The following is a 25236-nucleotide window of genomic DNA, read 5'->3' as shown; positions in this document are numbered from 1 at the left end:
CCCGCCCCTTTCCAGGAAGCTCACATGGATTTCCTACAGAATGAGGCTGGGGGGAAAAAAAAAGTACCCTGTAACAAGCCAAAATTGAAATGATTTAAAAAATATCTCATCCCAGCCACAAAAGAGCCCTTGTGTTGCTGTTGCCTTGGCGCTCTCCTGCGCGCGTTTTGCGTCCCTCTCTCTCTCTGCACACCCCCTCTGGCTGCTTCTGTCCACATTCCCCGCAGAGATCCACCGTCGCTAGAGGCAGGATTGAAGACTGTAGGTCATGCGTCTACAGTCATTCATGCGAATAGGTGACTAAAGGAAGTCCCTTACAGAGGTCATGCCGTCAGCCTCCAGGGACATGTGCGCGGGGCCTCCGGGCCAGCTCTCCTCCTGGGTGCGTGGCAGAGTATGTGAAGTTCAAGGGTTAGGTGTCGAGGTGTGATCCTGGGGGACACACAGAGAGAAGGAGTCACTTAGAAGAGGCGCAACCCCAGCAAAAAAAAAAAACAAAAACCCCCGCCATCCTGAGCTTTTGCGCTGGTGGCCCCCGGGCAGGAGTGAATCAGGAAAAGCGGCCTCCCCAAGCAAGGCAGGAGCTGCAAGGTGCTGAACCCCGCGAGGACCTTCCTGAAACCCCGACAGGCCGACTCCCGGACCCAGAGACTGCCACTAGCTCCATGCCCTCGGATGAGTTCCCTGGACGGCATGGTCACCTGGGGAGAGGCCCCCCGTGTACCCAGCCCCCAGGAGAGGGGCCGGGCTAGGTGGCACCGCCCCGGCTCGTTCAGTTCAGTCCAGCCAACAGGCACAGGTGTCTCCTGTGTGCCAGCCTGCATGGAGTGGGCATAGCCTTGGGAGCTCATGGCCTCAAGGGACCTCAGTGCCACTTTGGTTCTGTCCATGACTCTTACTATCAGCAGCCTCTGGCTCCTCTCCCCGTGTCTTGTGGATGGACAGCCTCGACTGGGGCCAAGAGGTCTTTGAAAACCAGAGGCTTTCTCCCCAGGAGACGAGGTGTTATCAGGATGGAAGACGGCAGCTGTGCCAGCCGAGTGAAGTTGAACTCCGCAGCCTACAAGTCACAGCCACATGGCATGCCTGCCACCCCATGGGCCGCGTCTTCCAGGCTGGTGGGGGTAAAACTCCAAGTTTGCAAGATCGGCCACCTGGGGTTCTATCTGTAGGAATTTAACATGAAGAGGAGCTGACAGCCTCCTAAGCGGGGCCAAAAGTGATACAGAAAGGCAGAAACTCATCTGAGGCACAGCTGTCTCCAGGCAGGGAGCTCGTTGTGGGTCCTACAGGAGCCAGGGTTGGGGAGGAAGCTGGAGGTGACCAAGGGGAACTCAGCCCCGAGTGGCTCCCCAGGGATGGAGAGCAGGCTTAAGCTCCTTGCCAGACCAAAAAGCCAGGCCTGCTGCTGCTATGGCGTGAGCAAGCTGTCGCCCTGGAAGGGACCCCTCCACCACGGCCCGTGTCCCTGTTAGCGAAGCCACCTCCTCGGAGTACAAAACCCCATGCCTGCTGCTGCCTGCCTTTGACCTCGGCTCCTCCATCAAGGACGCCATCCACCTTCCTCTAGGCTGAAGTTCGGCCCCTTGCCCTCCAGCCCTCTCCTCCAGGAAGCCCTCCCGAAAGCTCTAGCTCCCCTTCTCTCTCCCGTCTCGTGTCACTGCCTGGCATGTAATGAACAGTCAAGTTAAGAGCATGAACTCTGAAGCCAGGCTGCCTGCACTCAGCTCCTGTCTCTGCCGGTTTCCTGCTGCGTGGTCTCAGTCAAGTTACTTATGCTGTCAGGGACTCGGTTTCCCTTGCTGTAAAATGAGGCCACGAGGAGGACACAGCTCGTTTGACTCTTGTGATTCCGGACAGCTAACCATCTAGGAAGCGCTCAGGACACTGAACGGTACTGAATGCCGCCATGGTCAGGATCTGGAAACGCTCCGTCCTGTCTGTCCTGTCTCTCGTCTGCTGACCTCCCTGGCTGGAGTATCAACACTCTGAGGGCAGTAGCCAGCCTTTACTCTTCCTGTGAGGGGCACTTCCCAGGTGGTGCCAGTGGTAAAGAACCCACCTCCCAATACAGGAGATGTAAGAGACTTAGGTTTGATCCCTGGGTCAGGGAGATCCCCTGGAGAAGGGCATGGCAACCCACTCCAGTGTTCATGCCTGGAGAATCCCATGGACCGAGGAGCCTGGCAGGCTACAGTCCGTGGGGTCGCAAAGAGTCGGACACGACTGAGGCGACTGAGCGTGCACGTACATACCCTTCCCGTGGGCTCCAGAGTGCCTACCCTAGCGCTGTGCCCGTAAGAGCCCTTACAGAGTCCTGAGCCTGGGGAAGACAAACTGGGATCTTCCTCCCGCTCTTCGGCCCTGACACAGAGCAGAGGAGAAGGTTCAAGGCGGAGAGGGATGATTCTGGGGTAATCACTCTTCCTGTCTCTGGGTGAGCTCAGCTCCAGGAGGCATTGGGACCAGCCGGCAGCGGCAGGGGTGGCCAGGGAGTGTGGACCTCCAGTCGCCACTGCCCTGGGTGCCCCTCCAGAAAGGTCTCACCCCCCAAAACGCTAAGACAACAGCCTCCTGCAGCTCCAAGTGGCTGGGCAGGTCAGGCTCTTTCCCTCATGTCATTTCTCCGTGTGTGCCACCGGCCCCCACCCCTGCCTGCGTCTGGGGGTATCTCCTCTCTCCTGAAGCCCCAGGCTCCACACCTGCGGAGGCTGGGGGTGAGAGTGGACTGTCACTTAAAAGAGGAAAGTAAGCAAAACATGACCTCAGCCCTCCTTGTCTCCTCCTACGGAGACTGTGCTGTGCTAAGATGCTTTAGTCGTGTCCAACTCTTTGCGACCCCATGGACTATAGCCCGCCAGGCTCCTCTGTCCGTGGGATTCTCCAGGCAAGAATACCGGAGTGGGTGGCAATTCCTTTATCCAGGGGATCTTCCCAACCCAGTGATCGAACCCCAGTCTCTTAGGTCTCCTGCAACAGTAGGTGGGTTCTTTATAGGTTAACTTTCACTTATTAAAATACCTGGGCTTCCCTGGTGGCTCAGACAGTAAAGAATCTGCCTGCAATACAGGAGACCTGGGTTCGATCCTGAGGTCGAGAAGATCCCCTAGAGAAAGAAATGCAACCCACTCTAGTATTCTTGCCTGGGAAATCCCATGGACAGAGGGGCGTGGTGCGAGGTCGCAAAGAGTCAGACACAACTGAAGTGGCTAACTGTTACTTATTTACTATTAAAATACTCTCTTTCCTCAGAGCTAACACAAGGCCTTGCAACCACAGTGTCTGAATGGAAAGTGTCTCTTGAAAAAGGAAACAAAAAAAGCAACAGCTATCCCATGCATGGCACTGCCCAGCACCCAGCTGGGCACCTCTAACCTAGAGGGCATAGGCTGCCTGCTCCCTGCTGTGCCCTGGCAGCGCTGACACCCTGATTCTTGGACCTAGAGCAAAACCCACCAGCTGCAACTGCCTGCTGCACACTGACCAGGCTTGACTCCACAGCGATTATCTAGATGCTTCAATGCGACTAGAAAGCTCCCTCCTCCACCTGCCAGAACTCATGCAAAATCCTTCCCAAGGGCAGGCGGGATAGGGGCAGACTTGAAGTGGGCACCGGGGGTTGGGGTGTTCTGCCCTCTGGGCTGTTCCCCTGCTTTGAACCAACTGTCACCATCTCATCTCAGCTCATTTTTAGGCATCAAGTCTACAACTGTGCCACAGGATCTCTAGGCAATTTGGGAAGAAAAACCAGAATGGGTCCTACTAACCCACTCTTCAGTCTGCGTCAAAGTCCCTGGAGCTTGCCCCAGTCCTGAGCTCTAGGACTGGCTCAGTAGTGCTGGGCAGGGCCGGGAGTCTCACTGTCACCAGGCGCCCGGATGAGGGCGACACAGGGGTGTGGGTGGCACTTTGAGAATCAGTGGACTAGGACTGGACAATTTAGAAAACCCTTTCCCCATCGCAAACCCACAGGTCGCCACAACCACCCTACAAGGGGAAGATGCTGGGGCACCCGAGGCTTGGAGAGGTCAGCTGACCTGCCTGGGTCACGCTGCACATAAGACCTGCGGTTGGTTGAGTGCCAGGATACACCCTGTATTCTCCTTACTCCTCACAATTGCCCTCACGGTTACCATGGTTATTTTTAAGCCTAGAAGGAAATGGCAACCCACTCCAGTATTCTTGCCTGGGAAATCCCATGGACAGAGAAGCCTGCTGGGCTATATTGTCCATGGGGCTGCAAAGAGTCAGACGCAACTTAGTGGCTAAACAACAACAGCACCGGAGTGACATGCATTCAGAGGGAGTAATTTCATCCTCCCCGTGGGAGACGGAAGCTTGAGGAGCTGGAGGAGCCAGACCTGGACCCTGGACCCCTGCCCAGCTTCCACTCTCTCTCAAACAGTCAGTTCTCATTGTCTGCAGGGGGCATGTTCTCTCGAGTCGCCAGGACCCCTGAATTAGCCAGGCATGGACCACTGCTCTCCAGCAAAATGCTGCTCAGGGTTCCTGCCAGCCTCTGGTCATGACATGTTTTTCAACCTATGAACACACAAGCCTGTGTATTTCTGATCAAAGACAACATATTTAATGTACCACTGACCCTTGAACAATATGGGTTTGAACTGCACGGACCCACTTGTACGTTGGCTTTCTTTTTCAATAAATATAGTACTTGCATTTTCATTTCACAGGATCTTTAAATGAACAAGTTCATATTGGGTTACAGATCACAGCACGTAGAGTTGAAAGAACCAGGGTTTGAGCCCAGGATTCTATCCAGACTGTTCCAGCTTCCTGCCCTGGGGGTGAGTCATTCATCAAAGCCTTTGTTTTTTCAGGCAGACAGAGCACTGCTGAGATTTTCAACTGCTTGGAGGGTCAGCGCCCTCTAAGTCCTAAGTTGTTCAAGGGTCAACTGGATATTGTTGCATTATTAATACTGAACTCGTGTCCTGCAGAGCTTTATCTCATGACTGAATGAAGCTCATCTAACACACGGATTTCCTCCACTCGGCCCATCACAGCCCTGCTGCTCTTAGCGACACTAGACAGGCAGGACCGTTTATAACAGCGAAATCACCCACCAACAGCACAAAGATGAAAAAAAAAAATTAAAAAAGGTGACACAAAATAGACACCAAAAGGACACTGGATCTGAGTGTGATCTGAAAGAGGGACAGAGAGACGGTCACCTTGTTTGACCTCTGCTGGGAACAGGCCCGCAGGGGACTCAGTGCTTCACCCCCTGCACGTCCCTGAAAGGCCCTGGGAGGGAAGTGCTGGGTGTGCTGGGTTTAGGGGTTACAATGAACTGTAGCTAGTAGGCAACTGTGCAAGTTAGCAATTATTTGGAATCTGTGAACCCCAGGGGCCTGTGCAAGCTTGCAAGTGGCAGGTAGCAAAGCATGAAGGACTTAGAGCCCTCACCCCCTTCCTCGTCTTGTCTGCAGTCTGTCTTGCACAGGGAGTAGAGCATTGAAGGCTGTCCCCTGGGTTCTTGGGACCAGACAGGAGCCTCCTCCACGCTGGCCCCAGCACTGCACACTTTCCTGGCCTCTTCCTGGCAGAAGCCTCAGCCCTCGGCAGTAGCCTGGCCGCTCCGCACCCCGCCACCCACGCCCAATGGTCTTGGACCTGCATCTCCCGTGTGTGTGTGTGGGGGGGGGGGGGTCGGGGTTCAGCCACTTTGCAGATCTAAAGAAAAAAATTTCCAAAATGTCTAGGTCCCGTCCTTCCCCTCGCCTGCAGTCTGGGCCACCTGTCTCCTGTTCAGGAACATCAGCAGAACCCGAGCCAAACGTCGCTGCCCTACACAAAATAAGGCCCAAGAATGTCCTCTGCCTTCTGCTCTGCTTTCTCAAAGTATTTGGACCTCTAGATTATTTCTAGGACTGACCACAGCTGATGCTCTAAACCAGCAGCCCGCTGGGACCCTGGCAGTGTAGGGGTTAACGTGGTGACCTCCTTAAGCTGCTGAGAAGTCAGGTCTAATTTTATCCTATGACTGGATGGGCCAGACTCCCCGCCCCTGCTCCCCAAGTGCTGAGGGAAGCCCAGAGTCAGCACTTCTGGGGGCTCGGGAGACAGCAGCCCTGCGTTTTTGTTTTTTTTTTTTTTTTGCCGAGTGCAGAAAGCGAGCCTGCTGGCCGCGGGCCCAGAGCCAGGCCCTGGGGGTGTAAGTGACAACAACCCTGTGCGCGCGAGGGCGCCGGGGCCACGTGCTTCCTGCTTCCGGCCGACTCCCACCCCGACGCGCCCGGTACTGAGCTGACCCGAGCTGGGCACAGCGAAGGGCCTCGGGGCAGCTCAGTACAGGACCCGTCAGGGAGGACGCAGGTCCAAGCTGGCCTCGAAGCCCCCCGCCCAGCACTGCTCAGCACACCGGAGAGCCTTCGCCTCGTCCTCTCGGCCTCCTTCCCTCCCGCACTTCACATCACGCCCAGGCACCGCCCGCCCCCAGCCTCCGTCACCCCTACAGCCTCCTGTTGTTAACTTTGCCTCTTCCTAGAAAGCCAAGGAGTCACATACTTCAGTAAACACCAAGGAGGATGGAAGCCTTGGATTCCGGGTTCAAGGCACAGCTGGGTTGCAGGCCTCGCCCTGATCTTCCTGGGCACGTGCACTGAAACCTCACAACTAGCGGACCCCACTGCGCCCTCCGAGGCCCTGCCCCCCGCCCACCCCAGGCTCCCTTGCTGGGCTGGGCTTCCAGGATAACAATCCTACGGAGATGCCCCCAGTGCTCCTCACTCAGGGAAGCTTTTTTTGCGTCTGTTTTTGCACTCCCGAGGAACCGGTCAGCAGAGGCTGTGACGGTTCTCTCGAGGAGGAAACGGCTCAGAGGGCACTGTTAGTAAGCGGGAGTCTGAGCTTGGAGACCACAGCGATGCCTGGTCCTCCCACTTCATGCTGGGAGAGGCGGGAGTTGGCGGAAGGATAGGGATGTGAAATGAGCGGCCGTGGCGGAGGTTGGGGGTGGGGGCGGCGGGAGACCGGGCCATGCAGACAAGACTGATGTCCGTGTTACCTCCAAAGAGGCCATTCCACAAGAGGGCCTGGAGATCACTGCTTCCCCCTTTTGAGGCTGGCCCGCTTCACTATCTGAGCCCCCTTCCTGCCCTCTATCAGGTCCGGCTGCAGGCCACTTCCTCTCAGCTCCACCTGGAGACAGCAGTTCAGACAGAAGGCAGGACAGATCACACAGAGAGATGGAGGGATGGCCAGAGAAGACAGGCACCCTACAGAGGTGGCGGGAGCGGGGCCACCAGCGCCAGGAGGCTCGAGGGGGAGCTGGCAGACAGATGAGAGGAGAGCCCCAGGCGGGCTGGCGCAGGGGGCAGCGGAGGTCAAGGGCCGGCCCCTCCGAAGGGTGAGGGACTGGGAGGCCGCGGCCCCAGCAGTACCTTGGCATGAGTCATAAAGGAATCAATGTCTGCCTCCATCTCACTAGGGTCCTCCGGGGGCCCCTTGGAAATCACCTCCTCGAGCTCCTGGGTGTCATCGGCTCCGGACGGGTCTATCTGGCGAACGACTTTGCGAACGATCTGGAAAAATGAGAGGGAGGGCAGGAGGGGGCTTGGGGAAGCCGCCGAGGAAGAGCTTGAAAGGGGGCAGGTCCCAGAGGGTGGTGCAGTGGGCACGGGCTGTGGCCCCAGGTGCCCTTCCCTGTGGTCAAGGTCATGGGCGGCCTCTGATCCCTCTGGTTGGATGGGGAGCCCGCACTGGGCAGTCTCAGAAGGCCTGGAATTTGTGGGGGGTCTCAGCGGGGCTCAGGGACAAGTGGGTCTGACGCTGTGACTTCCATCTCTAGCCCATGGGGTCCATTCTGCCTGCTGGTGTGTGACGGACGTTTACACTGTCTTCCCTGCACGACGGTGAGCCCCTGACGGGGAGGGCATGTCTGTCCCTTTGATTGTCTGTTCCCTAGTCACACATCTGAATATGCCAAAGACTGTCTGCTCTGCACTGACCGTGTGCAAGGAGTGGGAAGGTGAGAACATGCACAAGCATGAAGCTTCTCATGTGAAAGGAAAGACCGGGCCCTGCTCCAACCAAGCGTGTGCACTGGGGCCACACCGCTCAGCCTCAGCCAGCACAGCGCTTGTCCGGCAGAATCACGGCTCCTGGTGTAAACCTGCGGCCAACCCCATGCGTTCACATCCTCTTTATCTCAGGAAGCCCCATGGGGACCCCCACACTGCTGTGGCACAGCTGTTTTCAGGGCCAGGCGTCACAGGACTAGGTTTGGGCTGTATCCACAGGGCCCCGTCCTTCTGGAACACAGCCGCCCCAGCTGAGCTCAGGCTGTATCAGGCAAAGTAAGGACCGCCACGTCTGGAACTGCGGCAGGTACCCGAACCATCCCATCTGAGCCGGGCTTACCCTGCTGTTAGGGTAGTAAGAAGCTGAGGGTGAGCTCAAAGCCCTCTGCCCAGCTCAGGGGGGACTCTGCACCCACCTTCTTGGTGATGACGTTGCCCTGCTCATCTGTGAAATGCTCCTCTGTCACCTGCTCCCCTGGAATATTCTGAAGCTCATTCCCCTGGAATCAGAGGAAGGGAGAAAACTCGAGATGGATAAGGGGGGATGAGATGGAAAGAAAGGGGAAGTGAAAGTCGCTCTGTCGCATCCAAGTCTTTGCGGCCCCGTAGACTATTCAGTCCATGGAGTTCTCCAGGCCATACTGGAGTGGGTAGCCGTTCCCTTCTCCAGGGGATCTTCCCAACCCAGGGATCGAACCTGGGTCTCCCACATTGCGGGCAGAGTCTTAACCAGCTGAGCCACACAAGAGAAGCCCAAGAATGCTGGAGTGGGTAGCCTATCCCTTCTCCAGCGGATCTTCCCGACCCAGGAATTGAACATGGGTCTCCCGCATTGTAGGCGGATTCTTTACCCACTGAGCCATCAGGGAAGCCCAATAAGGAAATAAGTTAGCAGTAGCAGCAGCAGCCAGAGTCTGATGAGACCCCACCCTGGCAGGAAACCACAACTCAGCAAGAAGTGAGTTGGACTGACTTCCAGTGGCTGCTCCAAGTTGAGGCCGGGGGTGGGGGGTGGGAGGGCGGCCCCCCTGGGGGCCCTGGGCCTGAGGTCGGGAGGGGAGCCCAGGCTCACGGGAGTGCTGAGTGACGGATCCCTGCCATCATGCCCTGGAGTGGGGAAAACAGGGGCAGCGATGATGCAGGTTGATGGAGGAGCTCCCAGGAGAGGGAGGGAGAGCCTGGCGTCTACTCCGACAGCACTTTAAGGGGAAGAACACCCCAGCCACAGACGCTCGCGCCCCGCGGTGGGGTCTTTCTGCCTCCCTGAGCTGGTTGTGGACAGAAGCAGGAGAAGGGCCAACCTCCTGAGTCCCAGAGCGGATCCTTCTCAACCATCGTGAGGGATGAGGGGTGGGGAGGGCGGGGAAGTGCCGCCCAGCTCCGGCCTGCACATCCCCAGCGCCTCCCAGCCAGGCCGCCTGACCTCTCTTCCTGCGGGGCAACCGGACTGGCGCTCCCCGCACCCCCGCTACCCCGGGTTACCTTCAGGAGGACCCGGCGCCGGACCACCCTGGTGGAGATGGTCTCCTCGTCGTCACTCAGCCCCTCACTCTCCCCCAGCTCCTTGTCCAGCTCCTGGTGGACGTGCTTGAGCACGAAGCCCAGGGAGCCCCGGACGATGTGCGCCACGTTCTGGCAGCTGACCAGGAAGAAGCCCAGCAGCACCAGGGTGACCAGGAGCTGGGTGACGAAGGTCCACATCCTTGACTGCTCACCAGCCCAGGCCTCCAGGGCCTGCGGAGCCAGGGCGGCGGGGCCGGCCGCTCATTCTCCCCGGGGACTCCGGAGGCCCCCCAGGACCCGCTCCATTCTCCCCCGTGCACGGGAGGCTGCAGGGCCCCCACAGTGGAACTGCCGCCCGAGCGTCTGCCCGGCTGAGCGCCCGCCTCTGCCCCCGGCCTGGCTGACGTCAGGCCCCAGTAATTCTAGCTCCTGAGCCAGCTGCCCCGGGCTGTCCAGCGGGGCCAGAGGGAAGCCGGCAGGTGTGTGCGTCCCAGGCACCGGACGTGCGTGTTAAAGGGCGTTTTGAACAACGCTGCCCCCACCCCCACCACCGAGAGCCCGCCCCTGTGCCAGCCAGAGGCAGCTTTAGCTGTGCCCAGGAAAAGGGTCCCATTCAGGACTCGGGAAAAAAATCAGACGTCTGCAGAATGCAGTTCCTGGTGTGTGTCCTAGGCGGCTACCGCCAGGACCACAGGGATGTCCACTGGCCTGCTCGTGGGGTGGAGCCAGCTAACACCCTGGAGGGTGCAGGGTTTGTTTCAAAAATAGCACCCCCCGGGGTGAGTGGTCAGCCCCAGGAGCGCAGGCGTCCAGCACTGGTGGCGGGGGCCTTGGGAGCCCATGTGATTTCATGCGCCCCGCGGCCCTCGGTGGCCCCCCTGCCCTGCCTTAGGCGGCGCAGCCACCCTAAATGCAAGTGAGTCCCAGTGTGTCTATTTAGGGCCTCTCCTTCATGGCTCTTCCCCAGGCGGGGCTGGCAGCGCCAGGGCCAGGAACCAGGTGCCTGCAACTCGCCTCTGCAGGCCTGGCTTTGCAAGGCAGCCCAGCAGCTGAGGCTCGAAGGAGTCCCGTTTCCAGGACAGGGCTGCTCCTCTCTGGGCAGCAGCGGGCATGGCAGGAAGAACCAGAATCAGGACTGGCACCCTGACCCTGCAGAGGTCTAGCAGGGTGGCTGGCTGGAGGCCTAGCGGGGTGGCTAGGAGTTGCGGGGGGGCGCTCCTCTGGGCCTCGGTTTCTACAGCCGTCAAGATGAGGGGTGAGTTGTGAGCCCACCCACCGCTAGGGACTATGACGGCCCTCACCCCACGCAGCCCACTGCCCAGGTGGGGCTCTGCATGCCCTTTCACACATCAACTCGGTTACATTAACACCGTCGTGTCTCTGGTGTTCCCACATCACGCAAGGGCAGCAGAGGCACAGAGAGGTTAATGACTTGTCTCATCGCAACACAGGAGTGCCAGGGATGCAGACACGGCACATGTAGGGGGCCCCTGAGCCCTGGGTCCAAGCCTGGGCCAGGAGCCCAAGGTCAGATGCTGCCTACCGGGCCGAAGAGAGGGGCTGGCTGCCTTCCAGGTTAAGGTCCCTAGTTACAGTAACCACCACCCCCCAGCCCCCACTGAGCTTTGAGGCTTACTGAAATACCAGTCAACAGGTGCTCTGCACGCTGTCACCTTAAACAGGCCTCTTGATCATTCCCCGGGGCCCCAGGAGACCGTGAGGAGACAGTTCACCCACCCTCCCATCCACCCTAGATGGGGACCTGGGACCGGGAGGGCTGGGACTCTCCCCACCCTGACACCGGGCCTCCTGGGACTCAGTTTCCTTATCTGTAAACGAGGCAGCTGGGCACAATGACCCTGGAGGGTTTGCTTCTCCAGGATCCTGCCTTCTCTCCAGTCCTCCCCCTCCCCACAAAGCCGAGCACAGACAGGCTCCTGGGCGGTGTCATCCCCAGGACTCACGGTGTGGGGGGCACAGACCCAGGGTGGGGGGGTGGGCCTGGTGCTTTGGGACAAGTGTGCATGACCAGGAGTGGCAGAAATGGGTGCAGTCTGACCACCAAGAATGCACAGGGTGGCCTGGGGTTAAAAACGGGTGCAGCGGCCCGGCCATCGGAGTCGTGTCCTTGTCAGGGACGGCTTCTAAATAAAACCCTGTTTAATTCCTGGCACCTCTTGGCAGCCAGCAGCCCCGGCCATGGTGGAGCCCGCCCGGTCCCGGGGTCCTCAGAGGTACCGGCAAGGCTCGGGCTGGGACAGGGGCGAGGGGAGAAGCTGGCAGTGAAGGGGAGGGTGGAAGAGGACATGTGTGCATGGAAGACGAGGGACCAGGGAGATGCAGAGGACACGCTACGCATGTGCTAAAAGTATCGATACATGTTACAGAGTGATGACTCCCGCTTCATACAAACACAAACTAAAACGATGTCAAGGACTTCCCTGGTGGCTCTGTGGGTAAGAACGCACTTGCCAGCGTAGGGGGCACGGGTTCGATCCCTGCTTCGGGAAGATTCCACGTGCCGCGGAGCAACTAAACCCAGGGCACCGCAAAGACTGGGCCCGAGTTCCAGGGCCCGTGAGCGGCAACGACTGAAGCCCACACGCCTGGAGCCTGTGCTGAGCAACAAGAGACGCCACTGCAAGGAAGAGCGGCCCCCGCTCATCGCAGCCAGAGAAAAGTCCGTGCCAACGAAGACCCAGCGCAGCCAAAAGTAAACAAATAAATACAATTATTTAAAAAAAAAATTATGTCAAGATCATAACGGGCTTTGCAAGTGGCACTAGTGGTAAAGAAGCCGCCTGCCAATGCAGGAGACGTAAGAGAGGAGGGATGGGTCCCTGGGTTGGGAAGATCCCCCGAAGGAGGGAATGGCAACCCACTCCAGTATTCTTGGGCTTCCCTGGTGGCTCAGACGGTAAAGAATCCACCTGCAATGCAGGAGACCTGGGCTCGAGCCCTGGGTTGGGAAGATCCCCTGGAGGAGGGCATGGCAACCCACTCCAGTATTCTTGCCTGGAGAATCCCATGGACACAGGAGCCTGGTGGGCTACGGTCCATGGGATTGAAAAGAGTCAGATATTACTGCAGCGACTGAGCATGCACGCAAGATCATGAGACATCTGGGATTAGTTTCAAGATAACGTCAAGGGGAAGTGTGTGTGCTGGAAGGTGATAGGCTATCCTACCTGGTTTTGTATCTATTTGTAATTTTTCACAATGCAAAAAGGTTTCAAAAAACACATTGAAAGAGATGTCCACGGAAATGGGGAGTCAAGACAAAACGGAATAAATAAAGTAAGTAGCGGGGACTGAAGGGAGGGTGGAGGCCACAGCCTGCGCAGAGGTCGCCCCCGCCCTCCACCGCCGTCCCAGCCTGTCCCCACGGGGGTCTACCCGCATGGACACAGAGACCCCAGGGAACCCTGGCGACAATCCTTTCTCTACCCCATTTACACAAGGGGACCCAGGGGCCTGGAGGAGAGTAGCTGGTTATTGGCCCCAAAGACTGGGTAAGACCCAAATCAGCCAGCGGCCGGGCCTCTGGGTTCTAAGCCCTTCTTCCTAAAACATGACGGAAAAAGAAAACAAAACCAGCCCTCCAAAGACCCTGATGCTGGGAAAGATAGAAGGCAAGAGGAGAAGGGGGTGACAGAGGATGAGATGGTTGGATGGCATCACCGACTCAATGGACATGAGCTTGAGCAAGCTCTGAGGGAGATAGTGAAGGACAGGGAAGCCTGGAGTGCTGCAGTGCATGGGGTCACAAAGAGTCAGACACGACTGAGAGACTGAACAACAACTACAGAGCCCCCCTCTGATCCTGTGACCACCTTGGGCCTATGAAGGGCGGCCGGCGGTGGGGAGCAGGAAGGGGGCACCATAGGTGTGCCTGGGAGTCTCTGGAACCCCATCAAGGAGAGCCCCTCCCCGTCCTCAGAGGGGTCACGGAGGCTGACAGGTGGGCAGACAGAAAGAGAAGCCACCACCCCAGCCTTTAAAGAGAAACCACTCCCAGCGGGGGTCTGAGCGAGTGAGTGGACGCCGGGGGCCCTGGTCCTCCCTGCCCGAGGGCACCCACCTTTACCTGGAGGGAGAAGGTGCTGCCAGCCTCCTGCGTCCACTCTTGGGGGCCGGGCGGTCTCCGCTCCCTGCCGACCTCGGACTGCTCAGCCGCAGGCCCCGGGCCCTCCTCGAGCTCCGGTGAGCCACCGACCGTTCTCTGGAGTAAGTGTGGGCCCAGCGGGGCCACCTCCGGCCAGGAGCCATGTGCAGCCTCTTGCAGGTAGGAGACGATAGAGCCTTCCGCATCCCAGTCGTGCACCCTGGCCCCCGGGAAGAGACCGAGGACACTGGTCACCCCCAGCTTCCTCTCTCGGGGGTCCTCCCCGTCCGGAGCCTGCCCTGCCCTCTGGAGGCTGGGAGGGTGTGAACCATCACACAGCATCTGCCCCGTCCAGAGAGACGCGGACACCGGTGCCGCTGGGCCCTGTCCTCTGAGTGGACGGCTCTGCTTCTGCGGCCCCGTGATGGTCCGGTCATCAGGGGTCCCCACACCCGCCGTCCAGCCCCTCCATGGTGCTCCCACCCCACAGTCCTCACGGCAGAGCTCAGCAGGTGGGATGACCCCCCCGCCCCTCAAAGCAGGCTCTTCCACAGCCTCAGGGACACACGTGCCGGCTCCTCCCTCCCTCGCCGGCTGTTCCTTCCCAGTGTCCTCTGTGTCTCCTCCTAACTTCCCCGGCGTCTGACCCTGGAAGGGTCCAGGCTCAGTTCTCAGACCTCTCTCCCTGTCTATACCCACTTCCCAGGTGAGGTCATTCAACCCGTGGCTTTAAGCCCACCGGCGGGTCCCCAGCAGCTCGTCCCTGAGCTGCAGGCCTGTGTGTCCGACAGCCTCCTTGACACCTGCCTGGAGGTCTCTGCTGGGCATCTCGCAGGCTCAAGTCCTCACTGAGGGGCCCTCCGCAGCCATCTCCCCACCCTGCGGCAGACGGCGCCCTGGGTCCTGCAGGTGTCAGCTCAAGGACACCTGTGTCCTCTGGGACACCCCCCCTTCTCTCAATCACTATATCTTATTTGCCAGCAAATCCTTGGGATTCCACTTCCAAAAATACATCCTGAGCGTCATGCTGGTCATACTCCTGGCCAACCATCTGGGTCCACGTCACTTTCCTGCACCTCATCTCCCTGCGTCTACCCCTGGCCGCATCCGGCTGTGGCCCGATCACCTTGGATCTCTGCTCAGAACCCTCCGACGGTTCTCCATCCCACCCAAGAAGCACCACAGTCCTTCTAGGACCCCAAGGCCTGCCATGTCAGGCCCCACCATCTCCCTGATCACCCTGCTCCAGGTGCAGCCAGCTCCTCACTGTCCCTGGAGTGCGGTGGGCATGCTCTGCTCTGAGGCCTTTGCACCAACAGGGCCTCTGAGGGCACCTCTGCTCAGATGCTCACAGGGCTCGTCACCTGAATTCCTTTACGTCTTTCCTCCAAGTCACTCTCAGGCATCCCTGGCCGCCTTCTCTATAATTCCAACCTCCCCTTTTCCTGCTTTATTTTTTCTTTTCAGCACTTGACACTAATGAGCATTTCTTTTTTAAAATTACTTTCCATTCCATTTACTTTATCTGTTTATTGTCAGTTTCCCCTCCCTAGAACACGGGCCCCCACCTCCAGGATCCAGTGCCCGATGATCTGAGATGGAGCTGATGTAATCAGAATAGAAATAAAGGGCTCAATAAATGCAATGCACTTGAATTATCCCCAAACGACCCCCCCCTACCCCCACTTCATGGAAAAACTGTCTTCCACGAAATCAGTCCTTGCTGCCAAAAAGGATTGGGGACTGCTGCACAAGAACCCAAATGTCTCGCGGGTGGCGACAGTGTTTTGCTTAAGGCCACAACCCTGGCTTGGAGGCATTTGCACAGGGGCCTGGCACACAGCTGGCCTCAATACTCACTGTCGGGTGAATGAATGAAATCCATCTGTCCCCACGGGAGGGCTGGCCCAGGTCACAGAGCCCGCCGGTCATGCCCTGAGGCTTGGCCGCCAGGCCCCGGTCCCTGTCTAGGGACGCTGCTGTCACAGCGGTGCAGTGGCCAGCACACACGGGCATCCAGTCCACGCGTGTTGAGCAAAGGGCCACTACAGGTGCTTGGGAGGCCCAGTTTCACCTTGGGTCCTCACCGCTCAGCCTGCCCAGTTTTCCTCAAGAATCAAAGGGTTTGTCTGGGGCACTGAATGAATCCCGGCTATCCTGTCTCCCAAACGGCTTTGTTTTCCGTCCTGTTGGGGGATGGGGCCGCACTGAGCAGCTCCTCCCTGGGGACGTGCCATCTGCCAGGGCTTCTGGGAGGGGGACACGGGTGGGAAGGGGACAGGGGAGCAGGTTTCCCATGGTCAGGCTGGACCTGAGCTCCACGGGGGTGGCCGCGGCCTCCCGGGAGCACAGGAACCGTGTGCTTGGGGGAAACTGAGGAGAAAAGCAACAGGGAGGACAGGGCCTCGGCCACGCCCTTCCTGGGTCAGCCCCAGAGGCCACGGTGATACCTGTCACTCGTCCATCTGTCTGTCTCGCTCTCGCCCCAAGACCCCTCTGCACTTAGCCCAAGCGCCAGGGTGCGGCGGGCTGTCCATCGCATGGACGTGGCCTGGACACTCTGTGTCCACCGAGGCGCACGAGGCCCTTCCGCCTGCACTGCCAGCCTGGCCGAGTCCCAGGCCTTCTCACAGCGGGAAGTGTGGCCAGGAGCTACCCAAGAGAGGAACCATCTTCAACAGCTGATGCTCTGTCCCGCCCAGATAAGCCCAATTGGCCTCACTCCTCCGGAGAGGCGTAACTAGAAAGGGCAGCCTTATCAGCTCCGTCACATGCAGGCCCTGTGACTGCCCACCCGCTTGCCTGGGCCCTGGAGCTTCCAGGTTTCCAATTATGGTTTGCTTTCAACAATCGACACAGCAATGACCGGGCCCAGGGCCCCCGGCTCTGCTGAACTGCCAGGGCCGTGGCTTGTCCCAGCCTGACAATCGCTCTCCCCATCCCAACGCCCCCAGCCTTTCTCCTGGTGGCTGCACCGGAGTTGGAGGAGGGGTGGGGAAGGACTGGCCTTTGCAGACGCAGCTCCACTCTTTATCACAACACAGAGGCCTGCGTGCCGGCTGGGAGGCGCAGGGGCGAGCTGGCACCTTACTGAATTATTTCCTCCAGGGCGTTTGGCACACAAGGTTTGAGGGGCAGCAGCATATAAAAGTTCCCCCTTACTCGCTGCTAGGCACAGGCTCCCCCCGGAAGCCCGGGATGGCAAAAGGCACCCCGCCCGGCAGCCCAGCCCTTGCCCTTACCTGTCCTGGCTCAAGTCCGTCGCCCAACTCACGGTGGGGGTTTCTGAGACGCGGGCGTGTACCCTCTGCTGGCCTGAAACAAGAGACACTTCACGCTCTGAGTCCTGCCCTGCACCTGTGGAGTCCTCCTGCCTCTCATGACCTGGCAGCTTCTCTTCTGACCTCTGACCTTCCTCCTGGTCAAGCAAATCGATAAGGCCATTTGTGGCATCTGAATCCACCGTGTCGTCCTCCACGAGGTCCAGAGAGCCCAGCGTGGGGCCCTGGGGTCCCTCGGAGAGCGCCCCCTCCAGCTTCCACTCGTGCCCGGTGGCATCCGAGTCCTCAGCCTTGCTGCACTCCAGAGAGGAGTCCTCAGCAGTGACCAGCGAGGGCGTGAGGCCCGCGGACCACACCTGCATGTCAGACATCTCCAGCAGGGCGTCATGCTCCGTGCCCGCCAAGGGGATGGCGTCTAGGACGGCCACCTCGTTCCAGTACTGGTCTGCGCGCAGCGGAGAGGGGAGCGCGTAGTGCAGGGAGGCAGGGGACAGCAGCTCGTCCTGCAGCGACGAGTAACCTGGATGGGCAGACAGAGGACGACGTGCTCCAGCGGCGCCCTCCGTCACGCGTGCGCACGTGCAGGGCCACTCACTCGCACGCACAGGCTCGGCCACGATCGGGCATGCGCATTCCGGGGCGGGGCTGCCCAAGCCTTGCGGCTGCTGCCCAGGCACGTGGGCAAGATGACAAGGCTCTGGGGCACAGGGCGCGGGGCAAGCCGGAGGTGGGGGCTGGACGCCAAGAGAAGAAGATGGAACGCTTGCTCTTCCGAGTCCAGAGCAGGGATCAAAACGCCTTGATCCAAAGGCTTGCGCCCGAGCCTTCCGACAGCCACGCGGAAGGAGGGGCTGCTCTCTTGTTGCACCCACGTCCCCTGGGCACAGCTCTGGGCGGGGGCTGCTCTGTTAGGGAGGCACCTCCAAGGGAGGGGGGCAACCCCAGAGCCACTGTGGGTGACTGTGCCCCTGCCGGGGGTGGGGGGTGGGGGTCTGGCGAGCACAGAGAGCATCCGCATACCTCGGCGCGGTGGTCAAACGGGAAACCCCGAGGAGGTTTGGGATGGGGTTAGCCGTCTGCAAGCAGCGGCGTATGGATTCCAGGAACTGGGAAGGGTCTAAAGTGGCACCGAGGTTGGCGGGGGGGGGGGGGGGGGGGGTCCTCCAGGGTTAACAGCGGGAGGCCGGGTCAGAGGGCCCACGAGGTGCCAGGCACATCACTGCTCCTTCGCAAGTCTGCCTGCTCCGGCCGGGTCAGCCGTGAGCCCGTGGGCGGGGAGCCGGAGGGCCTGGGCCCCTGACGTGCGGCCTGGTCCCACGCCTGTTCCCTGGGGACGTGCCAGGACCCTGACCTCGGACAATTTCCTGACTGGGTCTGGTGTGGAGATGTCAGGATACTGTGGGGGCGCAGGCATGAGTGTGAGATAGGTGTGTGTGTTAGGAGCCTCAGCCCCTTCTAACTGCGGTGAGGGAGGGGATCGCTGCCCTTGCTTTGGAGCCGGTGCTGATCCACAGGCAGGGGAAAGGCTAGAAGACAAAATTCTCCACTGGGTCCAGGTAGTCTGGGGCCCCGGGAGTACGCCTGCGCCCACAACCTCTGAAGATCCGGCAGAGCCCAAAGGGACCTGCGGCGTGGGTGGGGCTGCCCTGCAGGGCCTCCAGGGGCCCTTCCAGCAGCCCAGAGAGGCCCCTAACACAGTGTCCACACTCTCCATCCAGCCACTCGGACGTCACTCGGCCCCCTCTGCTGCGTCCAGGCTTTTAGCCCCTCTCCTGGCCAGACTGGCCCACCTCACGCCCAACTGGGCCTCAGCTCCTGCCCTCCAGCTGCTAGACTTCTGACAGAGCTCAGCTGTCCTCATTCACTCACGTCTCCCACCAAAAAATACTGAGGTCTGCTTCCATGGCAGGCCCCGTACGTGCTAAAGGGTTGGGGACTATAAACACACAGGCGTTCACGCACGCACAAACACACACACACACACACACACACACAGGCGCAGGTTCTCTTCGTCCTCTTTCTTTCACGACGTTTTCCCAATGACTCCAGCTCACCTGGATCCTCCATCTCTGAACCTACCCCCGATCTCCCCAGCTGGTTCCCGGGACTGTCCACTCCGAGGACAAGAAGACTGTCCCCGTGCAGAGCCTTCAGAATCAGGAGGGACACTGGAACCAGGATGGATGACCTGGCCCATAAGTTGTGAAACGGCGACGGCCAATGAGGACAGGTGCGCAAGGTTGCGGGCAAGCGAGCTACGTGCTTGACTCTCCTAATCTTCCATGGGAGCTTTCCTCCTGCCTGATCTACAAGACTCCTACACGTCTACGTGGTTTTGCATCCCCAAATTAGGAGAAGGAGGAAGAAACCATGGTGTCTGGGGGTGGTGTGGGCTGGCGGGAGGGCTGTGCAGTGACAGGGACCAAGGGAGCCCCCCAGCTCTGGCCAAACTGGGAAGAACAAAGCAGAGGGTAGGGGACACATGTGCATCGGAGCCTCCCACAATAGTGACACCAAGTCATTATGTGTGAGATTATGACCGAACTGGAAAACCAGGGCCACGGCCTTCCAACCCTCCACAGAAATCTCTGCAGGTAGAGATGAGCAGGCCATTTCAGAATCACATAATTAGTTTTCTTCTTGTTATTATTCTTGAAAGCATTATTCCATTATTACCATTACTAATTGAGTTCTCTCTCATGAAAATATATCCAACATGTTATTTTTATTTGTCACAACATTACTCCTACCTTATAGATGAGGAAACTAGAGATTTAGCAACTTGCTTAAGGGACACAGAGTGGTTCTAGATTTTGCCAATACAATATTTTAAAGATAGCTTCATGGAGGTACAGTTGGCATATGATAAATGCAGATTATATATATATATATATATATATATATAATTTATTTGGCTGTGCTGGGTCTTCGTTGCTCTGAAGGCTTTTCTCTAGTTGCAGCGATGGGGGCTACTCTCTAGTTACCGTGCGAGGACTTCTCATTGTGGTGGCTTCTCTTGCTGTGGAGCACAGGCTTCAGGGTGCGCAGGCTTCAGCAGCTGAGGCATGTGGGCTCAGGAACTGTGGCTCCCAGACTGTAGAGCAAAGGCTCAGTCGTTATGGCACACGGGCGTAGCTGCTCCGTGGCATGTGGAATCTTCCTGGACCAGGGATTGAACCCGTGTCCCCTAGGTTGGCAGACGGACTCTTTATCACTCCGTAAGCCATGGAGGAAGCCCTAAATGCATGCATTTAAAGTAGATGATCTGATAATTTTGGACACAGGGAAACACCCATGAAACAAACCATCAGCACAGTGACGAGGGGGCCATTCATCATCCCTGAAAGTTTTCCTCAGGCTTCTTTGCAGTCCTTCCTTCCGCCACCCTACCCCCAGGTAACCACTGATCTGCTTTCTGTCACTCTACATTAGTTGCATTTGCCAGAATTTTATCTGAATGGAGCTATACAGTGTGGAATCTTTGTGTCTGGGTTGTTGTTGTTGTGTTTTTTTAACTTAGCTTAATTTCATCCATGTTGTTGCATGTATTGACAATTCATCCATTGTTTTTGCTGAATGGCTAGGTCACACTGTTGGGATATCTTTAACTTTTCAAGAAACAACCAAAGTTTTTTCCCAAGTGGCCCATTTACATTCCCACCAGCAGTGCATGGGGGTCCCAGGCTCTCCACATCCTCAACACTTGGTATGGTGAGTCTTTTTCACTTTAGTTCTTCTTACAGCTGTGTAGTGTACCTCCTTATATCAATAGTTTTAATTTGTATTTCCCTGATGACTAATAATGCGGAGTATCTTTTTGTGTGCTTGTTTGCCATTTGTATATCTTCTTGGTTAAGTTAAAATCTTGTGCTCATTCTAAAGCTTGGGTTGTTTTTTTATTATTGAGTTTTGAGAGTTCTTTATGTATTGTGGATACAAGTCCTATATCAGATGATTATTTGCCAATACTTTCTCCCAATCAGTAGCTTGGTTTTTTTTTTTTTCCATTTTTTATAGTGCATTTTGAAGGGCAGATGTTTTTGATGAAGTCCAACTTGTTGATTTGTTCTTTTGTGGGTTGCGCTTTTTGGTATCACATATAAGAGATCTTTGCCTTATCCAAGATCTCTAAGATTTTTTTTTTCTTATGTTTTAATCAAAAGGTTTTATAGTTTCAGGTTTTACATTTAACCTATGATCCATTTTGATTTAATTTTTGTATATGATGTAAGTGAATCAAAGTTCATTTCTGCATATAAATGTCCAATTGCTCCAGCATGATATGTGGTAAAAATGATCCACTGAATTATCTTTGCTGAATATCAGTTGTTCCTGTATGTGTGGTTCTATGTCTGGACTCACTGACTTATCTATCTTTATGGCAATACCACACTGCATTGGTCACTGTAGCTTTGTAATAAACCTTCTTGTTCTGTCACCAAGTCGTGTCTGACTCTTTTGTGACCCCATGGACAATAGCCCCCCAGGCCCCTGTGTCCATGGGATTTTCCAGGCAAGAATACTGGAGTGGGTTGCCATTTCTTGAAGTCACTGTAAATCCTTCAACTTTGTCCTTTTTCAAAGTTGTTTTGGATGTTCTAGGTCTTTTCCATATAAATTTTAGAACAACGTTGTCACTTTTCACAAAAAAGCCTACTGGGATTTGATTGGGCTGCATCAGATATTTCGATCATTTCGAGGAGAACTGACACCAGTACTGAGTCTTCTGACCCATGAGAACAGTGGATCTCTCCATTTATTTGTTGTTGCTCAGTTGCTGAGTCGTATCCAACTCTTGGCGATTCCACGGACTGCAGCACACCAGGCTCCTCTGTCCTCCACGATCTCCTGGAGTTTGCTCAGGTCTTCTTTAATTTCTGTCAGCAGTGTTCTGTAGTTTTCAGTGTATATTTTCTACATCTTTTATCAGATTCACCTCCAAGTATTTCTGTTTTTTCAATGTTATTGTAAAGGCTATTCTTTTTACAATTTCAGTTTGTACTTTTACACTGCTAGTATATAGGATTCAATTGATTTTTTTATATACTGAAATTGTATCCTGCAACCTCACCAAACTCATTTATTAGCTTCCATTGGATTTTTATATCTATCACGTTCTCCATGAACAAAGACAGTTTACTTCTTCCTCTCCAATCTAGCTGCCTTTTATTTCTCTTACTTGCCTTATTGTACCAGTAGCATCTCAAGGACAGTGGTGAACAGAAGCAGGGGCAGTGGGGCTTCCCTGGTGGTCCAGTGGCTAAGACACCTCACTCCCAGTGCAGGAGCCGGGGTTCCATTCCTGGTCAGGGAACAAGATATCGCATGCTGCAACTAGGAGATCCCACACACTGCAAGGAAGATTGAAGACCTGAGTGGCCTAAGACCAGGTGCAGCCAAACAAATAAATATTTAAAAAAAGAAAAGAAAAAAAGCAGCAGCAGGAGGAGCAGACATGGCTGTCTTGTCACTGAATGTGGGAGGAAAGCACTCAGTCTTTCCCCATCAAGTGTAATGTTAGCTTCAGGCTTTTTTGTAGATGCCTTTAGGTCTCTGCTCCAGTAAATTGCTACTCTTCATATTCACCGATCAGACTGTCCAATTTGGGGGATACTAATTTGCCCTAAGTCCTCACTTCTCCTAAAGATTCTAGAAGAGTTACTGATTTTTCAAAGTGTTTAGCTTTTTACTTGTTGTCAGCATGGTGTGGTGACATCCATGCTCCTTACATGCAAAACCAGATGCTGATTTATTTTTGAATATTCAACTATTTTGCATTCCTTGGACAAACCCCGCTTGATCGTGATGCATTGTCCTTTTAAATAGTGTTGTATTTGGATTTGCTAAAATTTAGAGTTTCTGCATAAATGCTCACTCCTTATCGGTCTGTAGTTTTTCTTTAATGGCTTTCTTTCTTTCCTTTTCTTTTTGACCAAAAATGTAAAGCGGCCCTCATAGGATGAGCTGGGAAATATTATGTCCTTTAAAATTTTCTGAGTGAGTTATTTCTTCCTTAATGTTTGGTAGTATTTGCCAGTGAAGTCATCTAGGCTTGGAGTTTTCTTGGTGGGAATGTTTTCTTTTTTTATTAATTTGTTTTATCGAAGTATAGTTGATTTACAATGTTGTCTTAATTTTCACTGTGCAGCAAAGTGATTCAGTTATATACATATATATTCTTCATATTCTTTGCCATTCTGTTTTATCATAGGATGTTGAATCTAGTTCCCTGTGCTACACAGTAGGACCTTGTTGCTTATCCATCCTGTATATTATAGCCTGCATTTGCTGATCCCAAACTCCGAGTCCGCCCTTTCCCCAGCTCCCCTCCCCCTTGGCAACCACACGTCCTTCCTCTATGTCTGCATCTGTTTCTGTTTCATAGATAAGTTCATTTGTGTCATATTTTAGAGTCCACATATAAGTGACATGACATGGTAGTTGTCTTTCTCTGTCTGACTTACTTCACTTCGTATGATAATCTCTAGGTCCGTCCATGTTGCTGCAAATGGCATTATTTCATCCTTTTTAATGGCTGAGTAATACTCCATTGTATATATGTACCACATCCTCTTTATCCATTCATCTGTTGATGGACAGGTTGTTTCCTTGTCTCAACAACTGTAAACAGCGCTTCAGCAAACATTATGGCGCATGCACCTTCAAATAATAATTTTGTTTGGATATATACCCAGGAGTAGGAGTGCAGGATTACATGGCAACCAGTTTTTTGAGGAACTTCCGTACTATTTTTCATAGTGGTTGCACCAACTTACAAATTGGTGGGAATGTTTTAAATTATGCATTTAATTTCTTCACTATATTCAGAGTATCTCTTTCTTCTTATGTGAGCTTTGAGTTTGTATTTTCCAAGAACTTTGTCAATCTCACTTATGCTTTCAAATTTACTGGAATAAAATTATCATAGTATTATCATGCTTTTACTTCCTATAGAATCTTCAGTGATATTACCTCTTATTCTTGATATTGGCAATTCTTTTCTTCTCTTTCATGATCAGTCTGGCTGGGTGCTTATCAATTTATCGATCATTTCAAAGAACCAGCTTTTGGTTTTAATGATTTTCTTTAGTGTTTTCTGTTTGTAGTTTCATCAATTTCTGCTTTGATCTTTATTATCTTCCTTCTGCTTACTTTGGGTTTAATTTGTTCTTTTTACAATATCTTAAAATATTACAAAGCTGAGGTAACTGACTTGAGAACTTTTCTCTCATTTAATGTGGATGTTTAGTGCTATAAATTTCCCCTAATACTGCTTTGCTGGCATCCCATACATTTTGACATCACGTGTTTTCATTTTCATTCCATTCAAAATACTCTCTAATTTCCCTTTTGCTCTCTTCTTTGACCCATGGGTTACTTCAAAGTGTATTATTTAGCTTCCAAATGTCTGAGAGTTCCTACGTATCTTTTGGTTATTGTCTTGTAATTTAATTTACTGTGGTCAGAGAATATACATTGAATGACTTAAATTCTTTGATATTTATCAAGACTTGTTTTATAGTCTAGGACAATAGTCTCCAACCTTTTTGGCACCAGGGGCCAGTTCCGTGGAAGACAGTTTTTTTCATGAACCAGGTGCAGGAGATGATTTCAGGATGATTCAAGCGCATTGCATTTATTGTATTCGATTTATTGAGAACCGAACACCACGGTCGCTCTGACAGGAGACGGAGCCCCGGCAGTGATGCGGGTATTGAGGACAGCTGCAAATACAGATGAGGCTTCGCTCACTCGCCCGCCACTCAATCCTGCTGTTCCTAACAGGTGGACTGTGGCCCAGGGGTCGGGGCCCTTGGTTGAGAATATGCTCTATGTTGGTCTGTTCCAGGCGCAACTGAAAAGACTGTATTCTGCTGTCATTGGGTGGAACGTTCCATGAATGTCAATCAGGTCAAGGTGAATGACTGCTGTTCAAATCTATCTGGGTACTCATTTTTCTACTTGTTCTATCAATTAGCAAGATGGGGGTATTGAAATCTCCCACTATAACTGTGGTCCTGTCTATTCCTCACTGTGGTTTTCTCAGATTTTGCTCATGTATTTTAAAGCTATGTTACTGGTGCATTAACATTTAAGACTGCGATGCCCTCTTGATGGACTGCTTATCCTTATGAAATTATTTTCTTTATCCCTGGTAACATTCTTTGTTCTTACATCTACTTGTTTGATATTACTACAGCCACTTCAGTCTGCTTTTGATTAGCGTTAGCATAGTTTATGTTTTCTCACCCTTTGACTTTTAAGGGATTTGTGTTTTATACTTAAAGACATTTCCTGTAGG

The 25236-nt window shown here is 54.7% G+C and overlaps 1 protein-coding gene across 1 annotated transcript in view; it reads right to left on the bottom strand.

Annotated features, from left to right (window-relative positions):
- The window catches only part of LOC129644120 (ankyrin-1), a 102466-nt gene continuing 77230 nt past the window's right edge, over nt 1-25236 (bottom strand). The window contains exons 37-44 of the mRNA XM_055569529.1: nt 16896-17454; nt 13561-13873; nt 11513-11555; nt 9528-9808; nt 8462-8545; nt 7407-7547; nt 7031-7164; nt 1-432 (exon numbers count right to left, since the gene is read on the bottom strand). Coding sequence (XP_055425504.1) covers nt 7066-7164; nt 7407-7547; nt 8462-8545; nt 9528-9808; nt 11513-11555; nt 13561-13873; nt 16896-17454 — 1520 coding nt within the window. The 3' untranslated portion in view covers nt 1-432; nt 7031-7065. The remainder of the gene's footprint in view (nt 433-7030; nt 7165-7406; nt 7548-8461; nt 8546-9527; nt 9809-11512; nt 11556-13560; nt 13874-16895; nt 17455-25236) is intronic.

The sequence above is a fragment of the Bubalus kerabau genome, chromosome 2 (assembly GCF_029407905.1).
Source record: "Bubalus kerabau isolate K-KA32 ecotype Philippines breed swamp buffalo chromosome 2, PCC_UOA_SB_1v2, whole genome shotgun sequence".
Classification (NCBI taxonomy): Eukaryota; Metazoa; Chordata; class Mammalia; order Artiodactyla; family Bovidae; genus Bubalus; species Bubalus kerabau.
This window is presented reverse-complemented; position numbering and strand designations above follow the sequence as displayed.